Source organism: Calonectris borealis, chromosome 2, assembly GCF_964195595.1.
Source record: "Calonectris borealis chromosome 2, bCalBor7.hap1.2, whole genome shotgun sequence".
Taxonomy (NCBI): domain Eukaryota; kingdom Metazoa; phylum Chordata; class Aves; order Procellariiformes; family Procellariidae; genus Calonectris; species Calonectris borealis.
Genome location: NC_134313.1, coordinates 123373584 through 123400222, shown reverse-complemented (window position 1 = coordinate 123400222; position 26639 = coordinate 123373584). Strand labels below are relative to the sequence as shown.

The 26639-nt window shown below is 39.2% G+C and overlaps 1 protein-coding gene across 2 annotated transcripts in view; it reads right to left on the bottom strand.

Annotated features, from left to right (window-relative positions):
• The window catches only part of CPNE4 (copine 4), a 257286-nt gene that overhangs the window by 92403 nt on the left and 138244 nt on the right, over nt 1-26639 (bottom strand). For both annotated transcript variants that reach the window (XM_075143282.1, XM_075143281.1), the window contains exons 3-5: nt 23177-23356; nt 9131-9202; nt 5487-5561 (exon numbers count right to left, since the gene is read on the bottom strand). In XM_075143282.1, the coding sequence (XP_074999383.1) occupies nt 5487-5561; nt 9131-9202; nt 23177-23356 (327 nt within the window). The remainder of the gene's footprint in view (nt 1-5486; nt 5562-9130; nt 9203-23176; nt 23357-26639) is intronic.

Below are 26639 nucleotides of genomic sequence, written 5' to 3'. Positions count from 1 at the left end.
TCATTTTACAGCCTTTTCCCTTCCTACACCCAGTCCAGATTCCTGAGCTTTAGCTCCTTCATCCACCTAGCTTGTTTTGTTCTGTCTCCACACCTGTTTGGTCTTTTGACATCAGTTTTATCATGCAACACTCTTTGAAGCATATTCGGCAGTGGGATTGAATTTCACACTAATCGCCCACCCCCTCAAAACAGAAGTTAATCGGCCAAGACATTGTGCTGCTACCAGATAACACAAGTTCTGGCAAGATGGATTAGAGAAGGTTAGAGAAGCAAGTGCTCTTTAGGGTGTGATAACATGGCCCATGTTAAGATGACAAACAGAGCAGCGGAATGCAGAAAATTACTTGATATCTCTAAGTACAAGCAAATCTGTGACAGACATTGAGGTTCACATAATCACTGCACCGTAGAACACCTTCCCCTAGGTCTTGCATCCAGCTAACAACCCTGAGCGTTCTTACACAAACCTAAATTAAGTTGCTTTCTATAGCGTTGCTGCAGTCTGGCCAAAGCCTCTTTTGTTTCAACAACATCTCATTTCTTCTGGACATGCTGGCTCGGGGCGGCGGAAGAGTAACTGGGTGTTAGCCCTCCACAGCTGGAGGGGGAAAGCTGGCTAATTCAAATTTCTAACTGTGCAATGCTGCAAGAGCAGGATTCAAATGGACTCAGCTCATTTTCTGTAGTTTCAACTCCCGTCTTCATTTTCTTCTTCAAAGGAGCCACATGATTAACTTCATGAGTATGAATATTATTCTTCTCTATAGGCCATATCCAAAACCACAGACCTTCACATCAATTTGGGGAAGTGAAGAATTCTGTTTGCTCTCCCAGTGTTTCTATAAAAGCGTTAGTGTAAAAATGACTGTAATATGCATAGTTCTACAATCTTCTCCTCACCAAATGCCCACCATACTTATTTTTGACTAGCTAATAGCCACTGGGATGGGAACAGCTTTGTAGAAGATGCTAGCCAAAGTCTGGGTGCATCATTTTGGTCAAATTTGTCTTCAGGGCATTTTTACAATTCCACAACTGCAAAACAAGCAAAGAAATCGGGGCATTGAAAAGGGACACCTGAATTTGAATGTCTGGAGAAGGAAGTGAGTCCCTAGGGACTACGAAGCCTTGGCAAGGCTCAATCAACCTAAAGTCTTTTCCGTACCCTAAAGATGACACCTATCAAGGTTGTGTTCAGAGTGCTGTTCTGTGAATGATCGGTTTCTTTTCCTACTAGAGAAAAGGTAATGGTATGTTTAGAAACTGATGCAAAGCACGTGCCTATGTATTTGTTAAATCTTATCACATGGAGCTCTAAACAACAAAGCTGAATGTTTGCCTGTTTGTTCCAATTACACGGTTACAGGACATTTATGTAAAAGTGTGTAGAACCAGCACAAAACCCAACAAAGTCTGTAACTCCAGAGTTTGCTTCAAGGCCCTGATGTAGATTTACTATCTGGACTCCATTCAGCACTTGAAACTGCTAGTATATAGGGGGCTTTGGTGATCAAATTCTGCCAGATTACGACTGCATAGCAAAAAAGAACAAGCTGAGAGTGAGAGTGCTGGTTTCATCACAGCGACACCAAAATCCAGAGTGCATAGGGTTAAAAAAGATTGAGCTGCCTCTTCTCACACCTAAGTACACTGATTGAAGTTGAGTAAAAGCTTAATGTTAACAGATTCTTTATCAAACGCAAGTTTGATAAGAAAAGTTGTCTGAAAGAAAACACGTCAAAATGATACATCCAAAGAATGCACCCTGGAGTGCAGAGAAATTCAGAAAGGAAACCAGGATTTTGTATAAGACTCAAAATATAGTATCATACCCAGCTGAGTATCGTGAAAACTGAAACAGCAAATCAGCACAAGGGAAGTAATTTTTAATATCTGTTTTTAACTACCAAGGCATTACCACCTAAAGGGAAAGATTTTAATGCCGGATAATAACTTATATCACCCCCCCCTTCAATGTAAAAACAAAGCCTAATTCCTTTCGGATGAAGGTACAAACAAAAAATCCTTCAATATTGAAGGTGCTTCGTAACAACTCAAAAATTACATGCTGAAGAAACATTTTATTTCATAGCTATTAACATTTCCAAAGCTTTTTGCCTGTTATGCTGAATCTAACAGCTTTGCATTATCTCACAAGAACATCCTTTGAAAGAAGAATAGCAGCAATAAAGGTTTAATGTTTTGATATTTTAATAATGTTTAAATGATTAATGTAATGCATTTGCTAGTGGTATAATGCACACTGTTCTTTCAGTATGTGCAGCAGTTACACAGTAATAACAAAGGTACGTGGCTTAAACTTTAAAAAATTAACTATCTCCATTTCTGAGCACCTAGTTTGACATGTCTTTTAGTACATTAATTTTCAAAGCATGACACTTTAAAATTCAGGTTTGGGGGTCAAGTCAAAGGTCCCTCAGAAAAAGGCTGAAGTAGCCTAAAGACACTAATGATTTTGAAAATTCTTCAGCAGCAAGACAGGGCATTTAAGGATTTTTTTCTTTAGTAGTTTAGTACCAGGGAAATAGATAAAAAAGCAGTATTAGCTTGTATTTTGCAGACATTTGCTGGAAAATCTTTCCCAAGTAATGATAACTGCCTCTCTCAGAACAGGAAAAGCAGTTTGCCTGCCTCAGTGCTCGTAATTTATAATAGCTATCATAAAAACATAGCTGCTTGTTATGGTAATTGTGATACAGCTATTAATGCAATAGAACCTTTCCAAAAGTTATTGTTCCACTGTGAAGTGTTCTCAGTGGATCTCTCGAAACAAAGATGTGCCATCTGAGCTGACTGGGCTTCAATAAAAAATGAAAAAGCAGTTATACCTTCCCAACAAGCACTGCAATAAAAAATATAACCTTTATCTCTGCAAAGTCAGTTAACTAAAGGAAACTTTCATACCTGTGACTTTCCTATAATTTTTTACAGAATGTTTCAGCCACCGCTCCAGGAAAAATTGAGTAGGCTTTACTTGTTTTATGGCCTCTCTAAAACTCTTGCAGTTTTATGTGGGGGGAGTGAAAAAAACTAGCAAACATATACTGCCTGTTAAATTAGACCAAAAATTTTTGTTTCATCTGCCAAAAATATGTTGTTCACATCTTTTTCCTTAGTGGAGGAAACTCATATGTTTAAGGACCACAATCTGTATCCTCTTTCAAGGAACGTTCCTTTAAAGGGTGGAAGAAGAAAATTCTTGTCCTTTCAAGATACCACTGCAGTAATGCATGGAACAAATTTTTTTTTTTTTAATCCTTAAAGTACATCCAGAATGTACCTCTACCCCTTCCTTTATCCCCAAGTTGAGAGATATTTGGATTCTGCTACCAGTGCAAGAACTTCTGGGGTTACAAAAGTGACCCTGTGTGAATGATTGCTCCCACAGGCTTCCTCTGTCTTTCAGGAGAACCCCAGGCCAGTTCCAGCCCTCAGTCTGCTTCTCTGATGTTACATCTCTACTCGGGTCTTCACTCCTCTGAGTAGGGAGAGGCATGCAAAACCATGCTTAGGATTTCACAAGATGAGCTCTTCTCAATTCTCTGATGGTTTTTTTGGACATTTATGTGACATTGGGGCACTCATGCTTTTTCACCAATGGCTGAACTGCACAATTTAAGTAATTTCAGACCTTAGTAACGGTAATTACTAATAGTGCCTTGCATCTACTGACATCAAAGTTCATTACAAGCCATACCAAAAGCCTGAGCCTTTTCTTATAAACAAGGTAAGCCAAGGTTCAGCCAGGTTTAGAGCTACGTCTCTAGCTGGAGGAAATTGAAAGACTTCTTTCAACTGTAATAGGATTCCAGTGATTTTCATCAGCTGAAGACAGGAGTTTTGATTCAGATAACATACAATGAGTCATTGCCTGAATTGCACCACCCAGGAATCTTTTATTAGATGAAGCCCACCTTGACTGGACATATTAAAATGATAAGAATGACAATGTTCTTGCAATATTTCAGAATGATCCTCCTTAATTTATCTCCATAAAGTGTTTCAACCACTCTAAAGCTATTGCCCAGACAACATTGACCTGGCTCAGAAGCATACTCTGGCAGTATTCTTTTAATTTATAACAACAAGAGCCATAAGCAATCATAATATCTACACCAGATTACATTTTACATTTGTGGAAAAGAAATGACCAAGTGAAGTCTTATTATGTCGTATATTTCCTTTCCTTTTTCTAGATGTGACAGCATGTAGAACAGGAAGAAACTTGTGTACAACTTTGGAAATCAGGCCTAAAGATGTCTGTCTAAAGAGAGGTTGTTAAATCTACATTTTGACACCTCAATAAATCACATGATTCAGAAACACTAAGACTCCAGCACCTCTGAAGGAAGAGGTAATTCATCTTTCAGATGAGAAGCAAATTAAGGTCCTGATCATTTATGATTGTTAATGATCCTGAGCATAGTGATGTTATTTACCTGTATGTTCTAAATAAATTCTGGTACCATTAATCTTTCTGGGTTACTTTCTGCTTGTCTGAGTTTTCCTGGCAGTTTCAACTGAAAATATTATTCATCAGTTACGGCCTGATTTTGAAAATCTGATGTATGTATCCAAAAGTACTCTCACTGATTTGATTTTAAACTACTAACATGTCAAATGTTTACAAGCACATGCTTAGAGCATTAGAATCATAAACTTTTGTATAGTGTCACCATGTGGTTCTAATTAGAAGCTGCTTTATATATAGGAAGGGACTATATAGTAATGGTAGATAATGTGATCGAGTACAATCGTAACCATCTGATCTTCAATTATATGTAATGCCCTATTATCTAAAGAGGGTCATAGTCTTATGACATCTATTAATTACAAAGATATACCCCAGACTACCTCAAATAATTTTGTGTCTTCTATTACACTGAAATAACAGAGAGTGTGCCTTACAAGCGGTCATCTGGATTTCTTGGGCGGTGTGTTGTTGAACAACAATGGATATTTTCAGAAAGAAGTAGTCCTTATAATGAAGAGTAGTGTTTGAGTCAGTGGAGAGTTTTCTTATTAAAGAAGGAAAAAGTTTTTAACAAGTACGCAAGAGTCTCTTTCTCACATTCAAGCTACATTTTGTTGAACAAAATGTATATCAGACTGAGCTGTTATGAAGTTTTCTAGCTTTATTTTAAGATGCTTACTTCAATTATAACATCTTTGACTACTTACAGAAAGCTCACTTCTCTAAGCACTTCTGATCTGTGGCATTTTAAATAATTAAATTGTCTTGGTTATAGCGTAATTAAATTGTCTTGGTTTTAATTAGATTCCCTTGAGGTTTTTTTTTTAATTACTTCGCAACTTGAGGAAAGACTCATTGTGAACATTCATCTGAAATCTCTGATGTGTTTAATAATATAAGGCAAAAAATATCTGTCCGGGAAAATCTCATCAAATTATATTTGCAGGCATTCTTATATCTTTCAGTAAGGTTAATATCAAGCAGCTTACCTTGTCATCCAATTTCCGTGCACTGAATGAAAGTTCAACGTAGTCGTCATTGCCAGACAATTCCTCAGCAATCACCTAAATGGAAAGCTACATTTGAGTTTTGCATGGTGTAATGAGAGAGGAGAAAGATGCCATTTTCCAGTGTGAAGACTGTAGACCCCATTAGGAAACTGAAGCGTGGTACAAGTTAATATGTTTCTCTTTGCAATCAGGAAGGGCTAAGAGCGTTCAGTGAATCCCTTGTTCAGCTGATGGATGGCACCTTGTTAAGCCTACAAACCTGAATCACTTTGTATCACGCAACTATGCCTTGTCAATCACCTGTCAATGGATAGACCTCAACATCCATCAGGGATCCCTTTCCTCTTACCAAGTACTTTTCCTCAGATAGGACAATGGAGAATTCCACAGTCTCACAGTGTCCAAGGGGACAAAAAAGCTGTACAAGAGTTGTTTTATTTGGGTCTAAAGCTTCGATTATTTTTATGCTGCTTCAGCATCATTTGGCAAGCTAAATGGAAAAAGAAGTGAAGTCACCCGTCATTAGTTGCCATGAAAGGCACATTTACAGTAGGATAGTTCTCCTGGTATAGTTTTTCTGCAATAGCTACTTTGGTAAAACCACTTACTGTAGACTGAGTCAGAAGAAAATAACACTAAAATAATGTAGTGTGATTCTTTCAGATGGCGTAAGCTATGCTGATAATGATGCCAGTCACCATGTTGTGCAATGTTGTTAAAAAAAAAACAAAAACAAAACCAACCAAAACAGCCTTCCTGACTAGGCCATTAAAATGCTTCAGTGGATAGAAGGTATTAACCAAACCTGGGATACTTCACTGAAAAATGTTCTTTGAAACAAACCACGTTATATTCTATTTGACAGTTATAAAATCTTTCCCTATTGTAAACATTCTCCCCAGAGATTAAATTGCCCAAAAGAACCTTTTTCCTGGGTGTTTCATGCCCACAGCCACACACTTGGCAGCCACGTCAGCTCCCCAGCCAGGCTCAGACCATCTCCACTGCACTAACTCCAGGTCCTTGGGGAGCCGCTGGGACACCCGAACTATTCTTCAAACCAGCTGAAGGCTGCTGAGGTTAGAGCTGCAGCCAGAGCATTGCAGCATGGGATGCTTTTACTGCCCACATATGCAGCTCCCAGGAATTAGCCAGGCTGTCTACAGCATCAATAAACTTCAGTTTCATCGGGATTTTGTAAGACCTTTTTTCTTTGTTTGACAGAAACTAACAGATTCTGCACTGGGTGTAAGTGGCAGGGTTTTGGTAGCAGGGACTGCGGTGGTGACCTGCGTGGGGAGGCCATGAACTGTCCCATACTGGTCACAGCTGGCTCCAGCTGGTTTGGCAGTGGGCGGCAGCTAACAACTGCATCCCAAAACATCAACCCATCAGAGGTGCATATGGTGCCTCTGTATGAACATATTTAAGAAAGGGTGGCAGCTGCTAGAGGCAGAAGGCACAAAGGGAGGTGCAGTAGAAAGCCTGCAAGTCCACCCTAAAGAAGATCCAGGAGGAGGCATGAGGAAGGGGATGTTGTTGAGGACACAGCTGGAGATGCGCTCTAGGAAGGAGGTGCTCCATGCTAGAGGAGGTACCTCTGAGGGCCTGCAGCCTGCAGGTAAGCCTACACTGGAGGAAGGACTCCTCCAAAGGGACTGTGGGGCATTAAGACTATTCTGGCTGTGACACCTCATAGCAGTGAACTGTGGTATTTCTTCATGCTAAATATTCACATGCAGCCACGTAGGGGCACAGATGCTTAGCCCTGCATGAAAGTACTATCACACAAGCACGTATGTGGTATTTCACATGTTCCAGGTAAACGTGAGCTTGCTGGAAATTTGGCTTATAGAGTCTGACACAACATTTCTCTTCCACATAGTTTGATGGTTTAAAACATCATAAGCTATATATGACAAACAGTGCTCTGGGATTTGCACACCAAGTTTCACAAATATTTTAAACTGAAAATAATGAACCCTCTCTTATGAAGTTTGACAGACGTCCAACTGGAGAAGCTGATAGAGGTTCTGTTTCTATCCCACAGTCATATAATAAAACTGTATTGATGAGACATTACACAGTCAAAGGGCTAGTAAAATTCCAGCAAAACATGCTGAGACGGGAATTTTCAAAATCCTACCAAAACCTCATAATTCAGTACACTGAACAATTTAGGAAACTAGTATTTTTAACTTCCATACTTGACAGACACCCAGGTCCAGAAATAATGATACATATCGATTTTGACTTATTCTGTTGAGACAGCAAATTTCTCACACAATATTTTTTGTTTGAGTTCAGATTTATCCCATTTGAGTAAACTTGACTTGCCTTTTAGTACTACTGGCCAGAAGCCAAAGCAAGTAACTAAGGTCCATGGTTCATGGTTATCATCCAGCGTTAGACCAGCAGGGACTATTAACTCATTTTCTCTCATCTTCTGTATATCACAGAGCATTAATTTTTGCCAGAACACTCTACTAGCAAGCCGAAGGATTTTAATTGAGCTACAGCATTTGTGTTTTCACAAGACTCAACTTCATGTCCCTCATAGAGCAGGAGGGGAGACCAGAACACCATGGGGATGGACAAGATGCAGTATGCCCAGATAATCCCAGCGGGCAAAACACATCAAGTTATTTAGGGAGCAAAACTCTCTCCTGGTTCTATTCAGCCAGAAAAACGGGGAATTCTTTTCCAATTCCAGACCAAAAATGAGTTTCACCTTATGCATTTAAGCAAAACTCTTCCCAGTCAGGCACCAAGGAAGACATCTAAGAAAGAAAATTCCCTGGGCTCTCAGAAAGCATTATTTCTCACAGTCTGCTGTCTCTTCTGTGGCTGAACGCAGAAAAAAAATCCAAACAATCAAGCCAAAAGAAACCCATCTGGCTAATTGCACATCAAGGAAAAAAAATCCTTCTCAACCCCATGAGGCAACAGAGCAGAGGTCCCCAAAGCAGAATATTTTATTATAGTCTTTGTCTTAATGCAGAGCTGCAAATGTCACAAGCATGCTAGGTTCAGTGAAGACAAGCTTGATCTCCCAAACAAGCCAGCAAAGAGAAAGATGAAAGAGAGGTAATACACTGATTTGCAGATTTCAAGATACACATGGGGCTACTGTAACTATCCAGTCCGTAATTGCAGCTAAAATACCTAATTTCATCAAACTTCCACATTTGGTGTTGCTGGGTGCATGTGTGTCTGTTTTCTGAGTTGTTTTTTTTTTTTTTTAGAAACTGGAAAATGCCCAAAGGCCAATAAACATCAGACTCCTTCGTGTGCCAAAGCAGGTCAAAATGAATTGCTGAAGGTTCTAGATCTTCAACTAAAAGTAATCAAGCAGCGCATCTTTCTTGCTGTCATCAAAGTACCTTAAAAGTAGTAGTAGTAAATATTGTGGCTTTTGTACAAATGATACATTATTTGTTGCCATTTCCTTACAACAAGCATTTGTCAGAAATATTTCAAGTAATCTGTTAAATAAACAATTTAAATACATTTCTCAATCAAGTCTTGTTCTGGTTACCTAGCAGGATGCTTTTAGGGAGAATTAGTCGCATCAGATGTTTCTAAATAACAGGAAAGTAAGAATGTATTTAAGACTGACTTACTGTTATAGATGACTTTCCTGCTGTGTTCCCATGTTTGAGTAAGGACTTGGAGAGTTTCCTCTGAGAAACAATCTGCACAAAAATAAAAACAAAGGGAAAAAAATTAGAATCTGTAGTAAATACATGGCTTATTGTGATTTCATTTTTATGTTGCCTTTTTTTTTGAATCAAGGTAGTGTCTCAATCCACGATCAGAGTTAGCACAGTAGGACCACGACTGAGAAGAACGGCTCCCCAGGAAGTCTGCAGACAGGATGCCAGTGGAAGGACAAAGCAAATAGATGGGGTCAAGCAGAACGGGAAGAACACAATTCACTGAGTTGAACAGAATAGTGGAAATTGCACTTCAGGCTTTCCTCAACTATTGCCGTGATGGCGACAGGATAGAAGCAAGCTTTAAACGGACTTTAGAACGCAATAAGGGGGGAGCTGTACACAGCAAATCTATCAGAGATGCCTCCAAAACCCATTTATTTTCATAGGGAATTGAAGTCCGTTTCAAAAAGAAGGCATTTATTTTATTTCAAAATATCAGCAACTCTCAACTCAGGACAGAAGCAAGCAATCTGCCCCATAGTTTCAGTTCCAAAGCTCCTTTGCTTACCACGTACCAGACCTCCCCTGGAACTCGACATTGCAAATGAACTTGTCCATTGACCAATTTATAAATGTACTTCAAATAAATGTTATCAGAGTGACACTGACAAAAGATGTTATTTCTTACACCAATAATCATTAAATTTCCCTAACAAACTTGAAACATTTAAAACTAGATCTGTAAAAATATTAGAAAAAGAAAAACCCTTACAATAATGCATAATTAGTAAGCTACAGTGATGTCCCTGTATATTAGGTCGCTCCTCTCCGTAAAGTAAATGCTATATTAATTTATTTATTTTTAATTGGAAAACTTTAAAATGTAGACAGATGTAGAGGTAACTCCAAACACAGCTTAGGAATCACAATTGATATTATTTTTTATTGTAACAATATTGCAGCAGGACTGTGTTGTGCCAGGTGCTGTGCAGATACTGAGCAAAGACTACCTCTGCCCTGGGAAAAACCCTAACCTCTGGATTGTGGCTTTTATACTAGAAACAGTTCTTTCCCCCCATCCAACATTACTTGGACAACTTCATCCAGATGGCTAATCTATAACACTTCAAATAAAATGATCCACAAATAGACATCTTTGGCAAAATATGCAGAAGTATTAGTTGTAAAAGAGATGCAATCATCAAGGGAGAAGAATGGCCCCAGGCCCTTCATTAGAGTCCTGGGCGTCATACGCATTTCAGCAATAAACCACATCAGTAGGTAACGGCTGGAGCCGGAGGACTGTGAGTAATGCAAAGTCATGGCCAGGCAAAAAAGGTGCTGTGAGATAGGAGAGAATAGGATATAAATTTTACCCTAACATCACCATGGGGAAACATGTTTGTCCTGCTCATCAGTTTGCTAAACTGAACAGAAAAATGAAAGTGGCACCTCAGATTATCCTCAGCTACTGTCATGATGGAGGCAGGAGGACAGAAGCAAGTTTTAAATGTGCTTTAAATGTGAGATAGGAGAGCCATCACAGGGCTGGATAACAGGCTTGCCATGGGACTGGACAGGACATCCAGAACCACTTTGTCCAGCTTCTCAGACCTAATGCAGGACCAGTTACACCTGGGTCAGCTATACCTGACAGATGTGTGTCTAATCAGTTCTTAAAGATATCCAGAGGTAGAGGGAAACACCCTCCTCTAGCAAGTTATTATGGTATTCATTAGCCTTACTGTAAATATATTTTCCTAACAGCTAACGCAATTTTCTGCAGTTTAAGCCCATTATTTCTGTCCAATGCACCATGAATAAGTATGACAATCTTCTTCCCTTCCTCTTCCAGGCAATCTTTATATCTGACGACTAATATCAACCCTCCACAACCATCTTTAGACTATAGAACCTAAGTTTGTCCTACCTTTCCTTTTTGACCAAATTTCCTAGCCCTCAAACCATTCTCACTGCTCTCTGCTGAGCCCTCATGGATTGGCCCATATCCTACTCTTAGAATAATGCTCAAAATTGGACACAATCCTCCAGGTCCTTCCTACGCAAGAAGAGCTTTTCATGCCTTGCAAGCTATGCTGCTGATACACTCTAGGATTGCATTTGACTTATTTTAAGAACACCATGATACTGTTAACCAATGTTCACCTGGCAACCATTTCAGATTGCCAGCTGTTTCTTACCCTGCATTTTTGCATCTTGGCTATTACTAAAGTGAATAATTTAACACTCGTCCTTTTTGGACTGCCGTCCATAATCCAGCCTGCTGCCATCATCTCTCTCACTTCTCCAAATTAACTTGGTACAGGTAAGATGACCAGTACTGCCAGGATTCAGATGTCATTGTGACACACTAAGCACTCTGCATATGTAAATATGTGTATTTGGGTGTAACTGTTTACCAGTTGTTAATTAAGTGGCCAGTAAAATGAATCTTCCATCTGGCGACAATGCTAACATCGTTGCCTCGAACTGTAATTAGTGATTTAGGATTCACAGACTATCATTGCAATAACTGTCAAGAAAACTCTTCTCCTTAGCAGTAAATTGCCCTTTTTGTTCATGCACTGTACAAGTCAGCTCTTGTTGGTTAAAAGAACCACTTCTAAAGAAGCTTCCATCAATTATATACCATATTTATTGTTTATGTATCAGTGTAAATCTTCTTCTGAACATTATCATAAAAAGCATTTGCTGACCTGATTGCCAGACAGCAAGCCCTAAACAACGGTAACTCGAGGTCCTAGAAAGCACTTGTCTAAGTTCAGTTACAGAGATAACTGAACTTGCAAAATGGCTTACAAGAAGGTAATTAACTACAGATCTTCCATTTGTCAGGAATCTTTGGTTTGACTCCTACTTCAAAAACTTGTAATTTAAAACTTCAACTTCAGAGAAAAAGATGTTTTGTCCAAAACTGATGTGAAGAATTGCATAAAGTAAATGTCTCTTCTTTCCAAAACACAGACAGTAGAATCCAGTTCAGCCCTAGTAAACCTCATTACATTTCTGGAACATGTTTCTTCATGAACATTTTATTAGAAGCATGACCTACTGGTGAACAAATGGATATAGAAACCTCAGAGATTTAAGAGGTGAGGCTGAAAGAGACTTAGGAAGTGAAGTGAAGTTTATTTGCAGCTACAGCCACATATAAACTACTACCCAGTTCTGGTCTGAGACAGCCACATGTCCAGTAATATGTATCATACTGAATACATTTGCAAGAGGTGGGAATAGGAACAGAATGTAAAAGCCACTGCTCTGTTTCAGAGAGGGAGGATATGCACATGAAGTGATTCCTATTTATCAAATATGTAATCATCTCAACAGAACATCACCTCGACTAGATTTCTGGTCTGCAGTGCTAAGGGATATCAGCTCCTTGGTAAGACGAGGGTGGGAAATTCCCTTGAAGATGATCTAAATTTGCCTTATTACATACAAGCCCAAATAGGTTAAGGACAGATCTGAACAGATGCTCTATATTGCTGTAATTAAATCTGGATTCACATGTTGCTCTTTGATCCTATTTCCAATTTAAAATATATAAAAGGTGCTTTGCTTTTTTTATTTTAGAAGTATGAACAGATGCAACACTTTGGATAAAAGCACTGAGGCACTGACACCAGCTGTGTACAGTGCATTGCTCAGCAGTCACTCAGAGACAGGGACTCTGATGAAGGTTTGCTTTCTCCTATGTCTGAGTCATGACTAATCAGCATTGTGTAAGATGAGCTGTGAAATATAATGACCCATTTTTCCTGGCTTGTGTAAGAACCTTTTAAAATATATTTCTCTATGTGGTCCTTCCTTAACCAAATATAGGGATAACTTGCAAAAATATCATACAGAATTCCCAATGCTTACAAATCAAACTAACGAGAAAATTTCAATATGGCTTTTTAACCTAGTGATTTAGCATTGGCAGGAACAGATAAATCCCATATATCATACTGAGAAGTCCTGTTTACATTGACAGCTGGGGCTGGTCCAAGTTCTTTCAACAGCATTGACTCCGTTTTGCAAGGTGCCAACCCGAGCCAGAGGCCTGATGGTCACACTCCACATTTCCTCTGAGATCAGGAAGTTGTGTGTTTTTTGTTTATTTACTTGCTTCAATTAAATTGACTTGTATAATATCTAGCTCTGGACATAACACCAATATTCTTTGGTTAAAGGCTTCTTGAAATGTCCATGGATAATGGCCATAGCTCTTTTTCTATTTATGTGCTATGACACTTGGCTTTTGTCAACTCTAGTGACATGCGAACCACTGGTCTCTGATTTTGACAGAACCAAGGACTGGGCAAATACTCTGCTTAGTGACATGTAAGAGTGTACGCAACATAGCTTTGTGGTTACAAAACGACAAGATTAGGATCATTTTAAATAACTCCTTCAATGTCTCAAATTCTTTATTCAGACTGGCCACTTCTGCCCATTGGACTTTCTTACAGGAACCCCAGATTTAGTTATTTAGACAGCCAGGTTAGGCACAAATTTCCCTCCACAGTACACAACTCCAAGAAGTCTTTGTATCTCTTCCTTGCCAGCTGGGATAGTCAGACAAATAGCTTCAGCTGAACAATCACTTCCCAGCACCTCGATGTTAATTCTTCTCCCAGATGTGTTATTCCTGTTATAAGGACTTGCACAGTTGCTTAACTTTCTTCTAGCAGACCCAACTCTTCTCAGGACTGCAAAGAGCACCTAGTCACATTTTGCTAGCATTTTTCCCTCGATCCAAATGCCTTTTACACAGACTGAATCTTCACCATCAAATGCATTCACTTTCCCAGCACACAGCCCTTGGTGCCTCACACAATACAACCTCGAGTCTGGAGAAACAATCTCCCACCAAACAGCAACGGTACATGTAGAAACAGAGCGTTTTTCTAACAGCTTTCACGAGAACTGTGTTGATATATCAAGCAAAGAAAAGTACCTGTCATACTCTTTCCAAAAATGTCTCTCTCGAACCTTTCACCAAATCTTGCAAAAATCTGCAAATTCTTCTCTAGACATCTAACTGCCCTCCACTGGATATTTATCCCTGATCAGCTCCATGGCTTGACAGGGCTTCTAACTCAACAAGCATTACTTTCCTCTCCTCCCCTAGGCACTACTTCAATTTGTATCTTTCCAAATTGCAGTTGAAGTACCTCTCTAGCTGCAGAATGACCACTGTAAGCTCTCAGGCTTGTCCATGGTTTTGGCACCGTGTTAGCTCATGCACCATTGTTCAGCTTAAGCCTCATGAACGCTCCAGTTCCTTTTGGACTGCTAACCCACGCACCTTTAGCTGTGATACTACCTACTGATCCTCTACTGAACCTCTCTGAGCTGATCTTCTCATCTTTTTGCTCACACTATGCATGTGCTTCCCAAGTGGCATACTTCACTCGGCTATCAGCATCTTTTTTTAAACATGGCACTACTTTGTTTACAACAGCATCTACACCTCCCTGTGATGGTGTTTGAGAGGCCAGCTAGGAAGCACATTCTGCCTAAATTGCATTTCTCTGTGATATGATGATTCACATTTCACAGTACCACTGCTCTGCTTCCTCCTCCCTCCCTAAACTTCAGCAAAGGATAATTCTGTGCCCTGCAGTTGTCTTTTCCAAGCATTTTGCCTCAGTTATTAGTTATAATTTAGTGTCTTAAGATGGGCTCAGTTAATACCCCAAACTGAGAAGACCGAGTCTTCAACCTTACATCAGCCTTCCATATTTTCATTTTGTTTTTCTCAATTCAGAAAAGTGAACAAACATGTTCCTTTTCAAAGGGGATTCTTCAAATTCCTGTAATACAGTGTCAGTTGTCTCTCTCCAGTTAAATCAACTAATAGCTACTAAAACATTAAATGCTTCAAACCCACTTCATAAGAAACATGTCTCTATTCTTACTGTCATCCTCTTTGCCTGCACCCCACTGCTTGTGGAGAGAGGATGAATGCTATTTAAGCCTTCTTGGGCTGTCTCCACATTTTTGGGGAGGAACCACTGTGTTGGGTCTTTCAATCACTAGTTTGCAATTTTTTTGCTTGTACCATGTTGTATCCAGCATTGCTTGGATTCAAAAAGTGAGACAAGTACTTGTGAAATTTCAGCCTCCGGGTTCCGACTGCTCAGCCCTGTAGAGCAACCTGTCTTTCTAAAACAACAGTTGATTTGAATGAGTTTTTCAGAGCTTCCTGAAGTTACAGTTTTTTGAATTGTTTGCTACAAAAGGTGCTAAAATGCACAGCTGGCCTAACCTAAAGCATCTTTTACCTAAGTTCTGTTCCTTTCCTGACAAGCAATTGCTATCTTGCCAAGTTGGGGCAGAGATTTTAACACATACAATTAAAATGACTTGACTGTGTTTCCAAAATAATTTTAATCCTTGGTGTATAGCAAGAGAAGGATTCTGTGATATGTAAAACTCAGGACATAATCATATCAAAAGTACTTACTAGTTAAGGTACACGCTCTCTTAAGCTCTCCCCTTCTCGCACAGAAGTAAGTACAACCCTTAAAGCACCTTTTTCACAGCTACAAAGTCTCCCAAATAAAGGACTGTAATACTTTCATGATATTGCTGTAAGTAAAATGATACAACCAGAGTGGCTAGACAAATGATTTGAGATCTAACATTTGTAAAATGCATCTTGAAGCTTGTCAATTAAAATACGACTGTGCTCTTGCTCTAATTCATTTAAGTCAAATACTGCAAGCTTCTGAACACTCACAAATAAAATGACAGACTTTATTAAACATTTTACCTGTGTGGGTAAATGACTGATTTAAAAAGGGCAGAAGAACTGAGGTAGCTCTGGCTCACAGTGTAAAAAGTGTCTCTTCTTCTTCACGCGTTCATCTTTAGCCTAGTTTTTGACAAAGCAAGATTTATACAACTCTGATGTGCTTGTATCTGTCTTGCTATCCATCCCCCAGCCACTTTCGAATCCACTAAATAATTTCCATGAATGGTGGCAGATAGTAGAAAAATGCATCAAGTATTCTACATTTCAACATGAAAAGAGACCAGACAGCAGGTAGATGCCAGTGACATTACTCCACTGTCATGAAAAAAAGGTTTTGGGGATGAGTTCACCCCTTCACAGACACCAAGAAATCCCTGCAAGAGAACAAGTTCAGATGTATATGTCCATAATGAAGGAAATTTCATTCTGTCTAACTGCTCACAGAATTCTTGTTTCTCGGTAGAGCCAGTTTTATTGCTATAATCATCCTCCCTGTACATAAGATACTTTCTGTACCATACTCACCACTCTTCAAGATTTCTTTTGTTCCCTATAGTATTGATAAGCTCATAGTCTATTTGCAGCTGAATTACACCTCTCCCTGTCTTTCTTAAAGATCTGTACCTGAAAATAGTCAATCAAAACAGAACACTGAGAAAAAAAGATAGCCCTATCACAAGAGGCAATAACATTATTACAGGAAATAGCTTATCAATAGCATAAAGGTCTTTGAATTTAATTAGTATGTAGTCTAGCAGCCTTTTATAATTAGTCGTAATAATAACTCATTATAATAGCAAACTAAATTTTAAATTACTTTTCTAAAGACTGCTACAGTAATTCATACAAAAAGATAAAGTATGTAAAAACAAAGCAGTACAAACTGTACAAGTAATTCCATTAACTTTGACTGGCAAGATTCATCCAGAACTAAAAATCTTACAGCTCCAGAGATCATGTTGCAATGGCAAAGCAAAAGCTTCTTGGGGATAACTGAAGTGTTTACACGGTTAGCTAAAGTTAGGGAAGAGTGCTGCGTTGATGATTTGCTTGTGCTCTGAGTCAGCCCTGGTAGAAAATGACATTCATATCTAATAAAGTACATTATTCATCGCACTAATGAATAGAGCAACTTCATTTGGAGGAGATCAAAGGTCAAGTATTTAAAGGTATTTAGATACCTAAGGAGGCATACAGGTATCTAATGAGATTTAGGAATTCAAATACCTTAAAAAAAATGGTCCTATGTCTTTTGCACTACAGAAGCAGTCAGCAGTCCATTAAACAAATTTTCTCATACAAACTATGTCAATTTAATTAATTCAGGTGCAATCATGGCTCTTTTAGCCGTTCTCCAATTCAAGAACAAGGGGATTTGCAATGGCTGAAACTGAACTAACAATCAGTCAGCATTTTCAAGGGCATAATCTGCTAATGGCACATATTATTAAAAGCACACAAAAACCAATAATACTCATTACTGAGAAGGAAGATTTTTAATATAATATGTACACAAATGCATGTATGGGAAATCTTAAATCTCTAAATAATACTTGAAAATGTTCTTGGCGGGAAAAGGTGTACATCTCTGCAGTTTTCGTTACTTGTGCTACTTAGTTGAGCAAGTGAGGGAGTTGTGAATTGTAACAATATTTTAACACTTCTGTAAATTAAAAGACACCAAACAAGGAATGGAATCACAAATTTGAAAATGGCAAAGACCAGCCATGGTAAGTAATGAAGGAAAGCCACAAAGGCTATTCTAACACTGCAGAGCTAGGATGGTTCACAGCATTTAAGAAATAACAACTTTACTAGTTCCTATAATTTAATGATGTTGCAGATACAGCTGAGCAACAAGAGTTGCAACTCAGCTGAGCTGAGTAATCAAGAATCTCTTGGCAATGTAAGTTAGTTTAGTTCTCATCAGAAAATGATTAATCATTGAAATAATTTTTGTGAGTTCTTAATGATCAGGCTGAGACTTCGGGGTGAAACTTCAAGAGGAAAAAAGTGTTCCTAAGCCACCCTCCTGATACTTAATTCCTGTGTGGTTAAGAAATTAACTTTGGCTATTAGAAAATTTGAGCCCTTACTGTACTAAATGATCCAATTTCAATGCTTTATAATGTTTATGGAATATAAAACTGAACAATTCCAATGACAGAGCTTTACAGGGGCTCAGAAACACATGAAGGCATTAACACATAAACAGAAAAGGACTTGGTTTGGGGTTTTGCTATCCCAGCTGAATATCATGAGAATTAGGCTATCAAATTTCTGAGAGTGTTTATCCATCTAAGATTTTTTTCCCATTGTTTTTTGATGGACAAAAAAAACCCAAACCACTAAATAAAAAATAAATAAATAAATAAATCTCTCTTGCCCCTTGAAACAATCAATCACAGTTTTTATGAGCAACCAAAAAGCAGCAGAATAACAAAACCTTCAGTGATTAGATGGGGATTCAGTTGGAAGTGATCAGTCTGGATGAGTGGAGTGCCTGAACACTTTTCCTAGGGATGGGGAAGGGGAAAGGGAAAAACAAAGGGGAAAGAGAAGGGGAAGAATTTACTCTCCTCAGTTACAGACAACATTTGTAAAACACAACCAAGGATGAACTGATTCATAGCACCTAAAGCACCTATATGAAAGCAGGAAGTCACCTTTACGCAGTGGTGCCCCAAAATGGCAGTTAAAATATTACTGCTTGTGATTTCACTGCTTATCACTACAAAGATACATGGGTGCCTCTGCTTGCCCGTGCCTATGCAAAGAACAACAACTATTTAGAGTGAATCAAAGCGCTAGAAGACTAGTGGGCAGAAGCACAGCCTGATGGAGCATCCAAAGCCATTTACGTTGTAGTGGAAAGCACGGTGCCAAATCACTGCTCTACCCCAACACTCCCACTCCAAAGGATGAGAGCTGTCATCTACAGCAGCAGCTCGAGAAGGCTGCTATTACTCCCTTTCTCCCAAAGCAAGATCAGCTATGGCTAAGTCATCCCTGCTTTGTTTACTTTTGATTTGCCAATTCAGACTTCCTTTTGCCCCTTGAAAGCTACTACAAGCATTTGTAAATGTTTGCACATGACATAGGAGTGAGGGTTCATTACGCCTCTGCTTTTCTCTGGTCTTGCCAGACGTAGGCAAACCCTAGGGACAGGAAGCCATTGCTATTGTGAGGGTGGCAAAGCACTGGGACAAAGCCCAGGGAGCCCATGAGATCTCCATCCTTGGAGACATTCAAAATGGGACTGAGCAACCTGCTCTTATCTGTTTTGAGCAGCAGATTGAACTAGAGACTCCAGAGGTCCCTTCTGACTTAAATTACTTTATGATTGGAACAGGAAGAGCACACATTCCCAAATGTCTATGCTGCCTCCTTGCATGGCATTTCAAGTAAATTGCACTAAACTTTCCCTCCAATTTCAGCTTTTCATTAGGCTCAGTTGAAACACACCGACTATTCTGTCACAGTTTAGTCTCCTCTTCCAGCCTCACGCAGGCTTCTCAATCACACCTTCCTCAAAGTTATTTCATGTGGCATGAAATTGTCTAGACTCAGCCTTGAACTCAAGAATTAACAGATTTTGTCAGAACAAGCTGGTTGCATGCTCAAATTCTGATAAGAAATGTCTTCCAGGTAGGAATTCTGTGCACAGATACCTAAAATTAGGGTAAAAACTAGAAATGTTAGCTTTGCTAGAATTCATCTGCTCTTTCTATAACTATATTCCTAAAGCAAGCCAAAGCCAAAGGTAAATCCCAAACAACTTCTTTCACAAATGCGTCTGGATGAAGGATGTTTCATGGTCTATTGCTTTTTAGGGGACAACACTGTTAAAAAAAAAAAAGAAAAAAAAGTCCCATAATTTCACAAATACGCTTCAGATTTGGAATAATCTTTGTGACGTTACAAGCACAACACTGTACAGTTTCCTTGCTTAAGTAGCTCCTGTATGACTGTACAACTTAACTGTTAAAAAAGACATTAGTTTTATGCAGTTTCTTAGAAATGAACTGCAAAATGAAAAATAGTAATATATTTTAAAAATGCATAGTTTTTAATTATGCGTCTTAACCTACCATTTAACAATGCCACTTTATTTAAGTAATAGTGCATAGATAGCTTAATTGGCTGGAGTATGGTACATTCTCTTCATGTAAAAGTTCCTTAAGAAACTCCATTTTATAAACTACATATAATTGCAGACCATATTTTAAGATGATGCTACTAACTGAAGAAAATTTGTTTGAACTTTCAATTTTAGTACCTTCTCTAATATTTTAGGGCTTTCTTGATCTATCATTCCAATCGTACAGAACAGATTTGTTAGCATTCTGCAATTCAGCACATTACCAGGACACTCTGAAGAAGCTGTGAAACTGGAATGTAAAAAGAGCCTATCTGAGTGGAAGGAACAGACTTTTAGTACTTAAAAACACACCAAAAAAAATTCCCCCAAAGCCCCTGCACTAAACCTTCTTCCCCTCAAATCCTTCAAGAGATAATATGCTATTGTTTTATTTGAAAGGGCAACTCTTGAGCATGATGGACAAAACAAAGCACTTTAAGGAAATGTCTTTATTTAGCACATTGACTTTTTCTTAATTACACTCAGCAGGTATCTATCCACAACCATTTATTCTACTGTATTTAAATACTGCGGCATATGAAATGCCTGTTGATGCACCTGCTCTTCACATCCAGGTATAATTGATTGCATGCCAGAATGCTGCTGACCACAGTATTTACCAGTAGAGGCACAGAATTGGCTTGTCTGCAAGAGCAAGTCTTCCTGAAAATCCAGTGGGATGTCACTAGACAGTGTATATTCAGGATCTAACAGCCTACAAGCCACTGCTCTTATCGCTCTTCTGGGACAGAGATTTATTACAGTATTTGGGAGGAGGCTATTAATGACACCTTCCAAAGGAACACATTTCTCCATCATTCGCATCCAAGACCCCAAATTTCCAATAAACTTGTATCTATTGGGTAGGCTGCATGTAAAGATTTCAATAGATCAGAAGAAAGAGGAACTCACTTCTCTCCATCAGCTTACTGCATAACTATGCTATTGCCTTTCCCAATATTTATTATTCCTACCGATTTTGTTTTAGGTAGGAGTATTACATGTTTCGGGCAAAAACACAGGTTTACTACACATCTAAATGATGATCTACAAACAGGTACAGGTAGCAGTGAATCTCTTATAGTTCAACTATTACCTAGAAGAGCGCAATAGAAGTTGGCACATTTATGGAGGGTGGGGAGGGAATCAATCTTTCAGACTATGCCTAAAAATCTGGAGCTTGCCTGGATGTCTCGGATAGAGCCTACTTGCAATGGGAAAGTGAATTGATAGGCAGGTATACACTCTCACACAAAATCATGTTTTATACAGGCATTAAAATGATGTAGAGCAACAAATTCATGTCAAAATTACCTCAAGAAAAGCCACAACTCTATTATCATCATTAAAAAAATGCAGTAGTTATACCAAACAGCTAAGCATGAGTGTAAGCTCCATATGTACAACCTGTGCTGCAGGATTTTCAACGCAGGACTCCTCATAATGGCTTTGCTTGGATGACAATTCTAGCGCTAGCATTTTGGGGTTTTAAATCAGTTGAGGAATTATGTAAAGTTAAAAAACTAGAAAGGCGGGGGGGGAGGAACCCACCAACAAAGTCTAAATACGAGATCAGAGTCCTCAAGGCTACATTACTGTGAACAGATTTCACATTGTTATTATTTTTTCTTGGTTACCACTAAAATTACACTGCAACCAACCCAGCTGTGTGCTATTTATAGAGATTGAATCATTATAAAGACGTTTATGCTACAGGCAGCAGCAATGACATTTTTCCCCCCTTCATTTTCAAGCCAATTAAGCGAGAAGAACATTGTAATAACTTTTTTCTTTGTTTCTCACTCTCCTTGGTGTTATAGGATAGCTTATTTTCATGGATTAAGTCCACAAAAAGTCTGTCACAAAGAACAGACTTTAGTGCGCACTGTAAATATCCTAAATACCAATACCTTCATGTTGAGCTTTCAAGTTAGTAAATACATATATTTCATATTAATTGTCTCACTGAGAGGACTTTTCCTCTTTCAGCATATTTGGCCCAATGGCTTTGGGAAGAAAAACAAAGGGATTCATGTGCGGTGGGGCTGAGGAAGCAACAACAAAAGGTAAGAAAATAAGAAACAAAAGCTTTGCAGCATCTTCCACGCCAAGCTACCATGTTCAGGCTACAAACTTACATGGAAGCACTGCAATGGATAGTCTAAACAAAAGCACTGCTTGCTCTTGTCATGCAAGCTACCACAGACCACAGAGCGGAGAGCCAATTTACACTCAGCTCAGTGAAACTGAGACCATCCTTGGCACTGCCATTATGGACGGAGCTGAGATCTGTGTTATGAGACCCTGTATAACAAAAAGTCTGCAAGTTAGAAATAAACTGTGATACCTGAGACACTGTAGCGTGCTACCAGTCAGCAATATAGGAATTCGCTGCAGACCTGGCTCTGGAGACCTCTAGATATCGATCCTGTGGGTAGGACTCATCACTCTTAAATATAGTCATCTAAAAAGTTGGGTATCTACGCTAAGCCAGCTGTCTAGACTCTCTTGATAACTGATGGGGAAAGACAGGTATCTCCTCAAGGCAATTTATCCTAATCTATGATAGGTGTCTCAGGTGGAATGAATCAACTGCTGGAACTGTCTGTTTCTCTCCACTGAACTAAAGATGGAAATCAGAAGAGTAACCGTCTAGACACCTAACTTTTGGATGACTGAGAGTCAAGCAAATGAATCCAACCCTATGTCTCTCTTTGCCACATCACCAGGCACTACCTTATGTGAATAAAGTTTATTTGTAAGCATTCCTTGGACTTGGAACTTGCTCTAAATCCCATAACACGTTAGAACAGTAACTTTCTCCCAAATCAGTGTATGTCTCAACACTGTGTAATAAGCCTGTGCTCTTACTGTACATGGCCAGTCACTGACGCCCAGTTTCCTATAGCACTGACTGACTTGAAGCTATACTAGAGCAGTACATTAAACCAGCAGAAGTTCTTAATTATCCTGTTCAAAGCACTGATTAAGAATTTTGTCATTAATGACAATCTCACCCATCAGTCATTTAACAAAGCGATACATTTCATATACATACAAAAGATGAGAGACAAGGGGGAAAAATGGCAGTGATACCTACTTGTCCAAGAGTGCATTCCATGCCACCAAGAAAATCTGCTTCCTTTAGCCCATTGTGATTGCTGCTAATGTCATGGACTTCAAACCGCAACCGCTGCACCTCTTCAAAATAGAAGTCCACCGTGAACAGCTTGGAGAAGATGGGATTTATACAGGTTCGAATCACTTCTGTCCTGTCAACCTGCCAAATGGAAAAGAGGTCATATGAGTGGTTTCTCTTTCTACCAGTTATGGACTACAATGAGCTCCTCAAATACAGTTTGCTCATTTATCAGGACTGACAGCTGTGACTGCGGCCATGGACCCTACCATTTGTATGGGCAGCAGCAGCTGCCATATCTGTGCAGGGCTGGCCACATGCACAAGATATGGCCAACTTCCCTTGCCTCTCCCTTCTAGCAAGTCTTTGGCAGATATTGGTAGGAACACGGGGCACAGTCTGCAGCCTCCTTTGCAGGGTGAGCAATGATGCCCCTCATTGGGTGTACTAGATCAGTCAGGGGGCAGAGTCAGGAGCTGTGCATAGGCAAAACAACCGACTTCTGTGTTGGACTAGTAACTGGGAAATTAACAATAGAATAACTATAAAATTTACATCTCCAGCAGTACCCATCCATCACTACAGAACAGCAGCAGAGCAATACAGTTTTATCAAACTAAATGGAAAAGCAAGCAAAAACCTCAGTAATTACTCATGTTGGACAAATTGCATGATTAAGGAGTGGAGAACTGGATCCACTGCAAACAACTTTTCTTAAAAATATATCAATTCTTCCACCTCGCTAAGTTACATTACAAGAATCTGATGGATTATACACTGCTTATCCCTACCTCTGAGCCTTACAACTGCTAAAGAAACACCATCAAATCTAAATTGCTATTTCTTCAAAAAAGTGTTCATAGAGTACTTTCTAGTTCTCTTAAAATGTAGTACTTGGGTTTCCTATTTTGAAGTAGGCCTTTGCTACTTTTCATTATGATGCATTATTGGTGACAGTGTAAGCAATGAAGCTATTTCCTTTTTTCCACTCTCTTTGCTCTGGCACAGAAAAAAACCTAATAATTCTGTAAGATTAAAGGAACTGATCCTAAAATGAAGTAGGACTTGGGCATGTCAGTCACTATACAGGAGATGGCTGGTGTGCCATGGAACAAATTAAATTGCTCAGAGGAAGAGTGATGAGATCCTTTGTCTGATTCCTGATCAGGAACATCTGTTGTGCAAAAAATGACAGCCGCTTGCTTCACTTTTCAGAGTTTATAATGCATTAGCCTTCCTAGTAGTTATCGGCAAGGACACAAAGAGTCAAGTAAATCAAAAGCAGGGGGAAAAAAATGAGGAGTTCCTGGTAGCACAGATTTATTTTAGTGCTCATCAAAGGTGTCAGATTGACAGCTCTAACAGCTGACATCCTTTAGTTAATCATCAAACAGATGCTACCAGTCATCGAACAGATGCAAACCAGTGCTACCATTGCTGTCTCCTCACACAGCTGTGTCAATGTGCTCTGACTATGCCAAGATGAGACCATCACAAAAAGGAAAGCAGCCTTACTTACAAATTCAATTCTTAATCTCTTTGCTTAGCCTAGCTAAAAATGATGGTTCTGATAACAGTGATGCAAAGCATAATAAGAATTACATAAGTGAGAAGGGATACGAGCTACCTTCATTCAGCTTAGCCTATCTCAAAAATTTTTTGAGCTCCACTTGCAATCAATGTGACTTCAAATCACCGTTACTGCTACAACATGAAATATTCCTTATGTCACATGACCAGTCAGTTCAATGGGATGTCTCAGAGGTCTCTTCTAAGTGGAAAGTGATTCAATCCCCTTGCAAAAGAGCGGTCATCTCATGAAATAATGCATTAGCAGATCCAAAAATCAAAACATTTAAATGATCAGTTTTAAATCTTTCTTGATAGCCACAGCAATCTCCTAAACTCATTCCTTTTAAGTTTATAAACTGTTAATTTAATAGCATCATTTTAATTGCTTCATTGGTATGGCAGATCTCCTCAGGCAGTAACTGAAATTTCTCTGTTGTTGTTTCTCCGCATCTCTACTTTGCTGCTGGAATGTGGGGAAACAGTTCTCCACTGCGAAATGCAGCAAGATTTACACTTGTGCTCAACACAGGTTAAATACGTGACTGTTTAAGGGAATGAAGTGCCTGAAAATGCAGGCACAGGTCTGCACACAGGGACATTAAGAATTTTAGTCTCATATAACGCTAAGACACTGTTTGCTTTTTCCAGCTTGTGATTGACTGACATCCTTCCCTTGACAGACACAGTACTGAAATATAGCCATTTCACTGAATTTCCCCAGTCTTCCCACATTATTGAGATGATACATCAAGCCAGCATGTCAGAGCATGGGATTATGTGAAAAAAATCTATATCGAAAGAAGGAACACCAACAGTTCCACAAGCAATATAAAATTCTTCATGCCTCTCTCAGCAGTCAGCAGCGTGCAATAGCATTAGGCCTATTAGTCTGCCGTGTCTCCAGTCTGCTTTGTCAGCATATTTCACAGTTACCCCACTCTTTGGTTAGAAAGTCTGGCAGGGTCCTCAGCATGGGAAGCACGGCTCCATTCCCTCGCTTTGATTACTGTGCAGCAGGGCTAAGCACAGATAACCAGCTGGAGTGACTCACGACGAAGAAGCAGTGGTGAACAGAAAGGTTCAATAAATTCACTAACTCTCATGGAACACTCTAGGTTAAAAGATGCTATATAAACACAAGGTATAATCTCCATTTGACTTCTGCCACTTATAGAGACTGTTCTTTCTTGAGTATTCCTGCTCTCATATTCAATTGTAAAGCCTTAACACTCTCTTTAGAAATGCTGGATGAGCATGAAACCTTAATGAAAACTGATGAGAATACTGTTGATAGATGCAGTTTCATGCTGATAATCATCAAGGAGGTCATGATCTACAGTGCTGCAGACACTTCAAAAAAAAAAAGGCTGACGTGTTTTTGACCACAACTTATTCCAATACCAGCAGGACCTGTTTCATTTCAAGCAAAACCTGGTGACATGTTCCATGCTAACCCAAAACACAGGTCCATAGCAGTCTTGACAAGATGTCGACCTCATGCTATATGTCCTCAATCCCGTTGTCACTCAAAATCAGTAACAGCACTTCCACTTGCATGGATGATGAAGGCTCAAATGCTTAAAGAAAACTCAGTTCAGCTTCGCCCAGCCTCATCAACTGAACATTCAGAAAGTTAGAACTTCTCAGCTTGAATGGTCTCCAAAACACAACGCAGAACACCACCAACAACATTAAATCTCCATTACTTCTGCAGACGAGAGTTTTTAAGTCCAACAACAGCATGTTATAAGCAAGTGGAACTTACACTTTTGGTCTTGTTATAGAAAACACCAAACTCTTGGGCAACCTAATCCTGAAGGCAGGTAAATTTCTCAACAGGACATGGACAGGG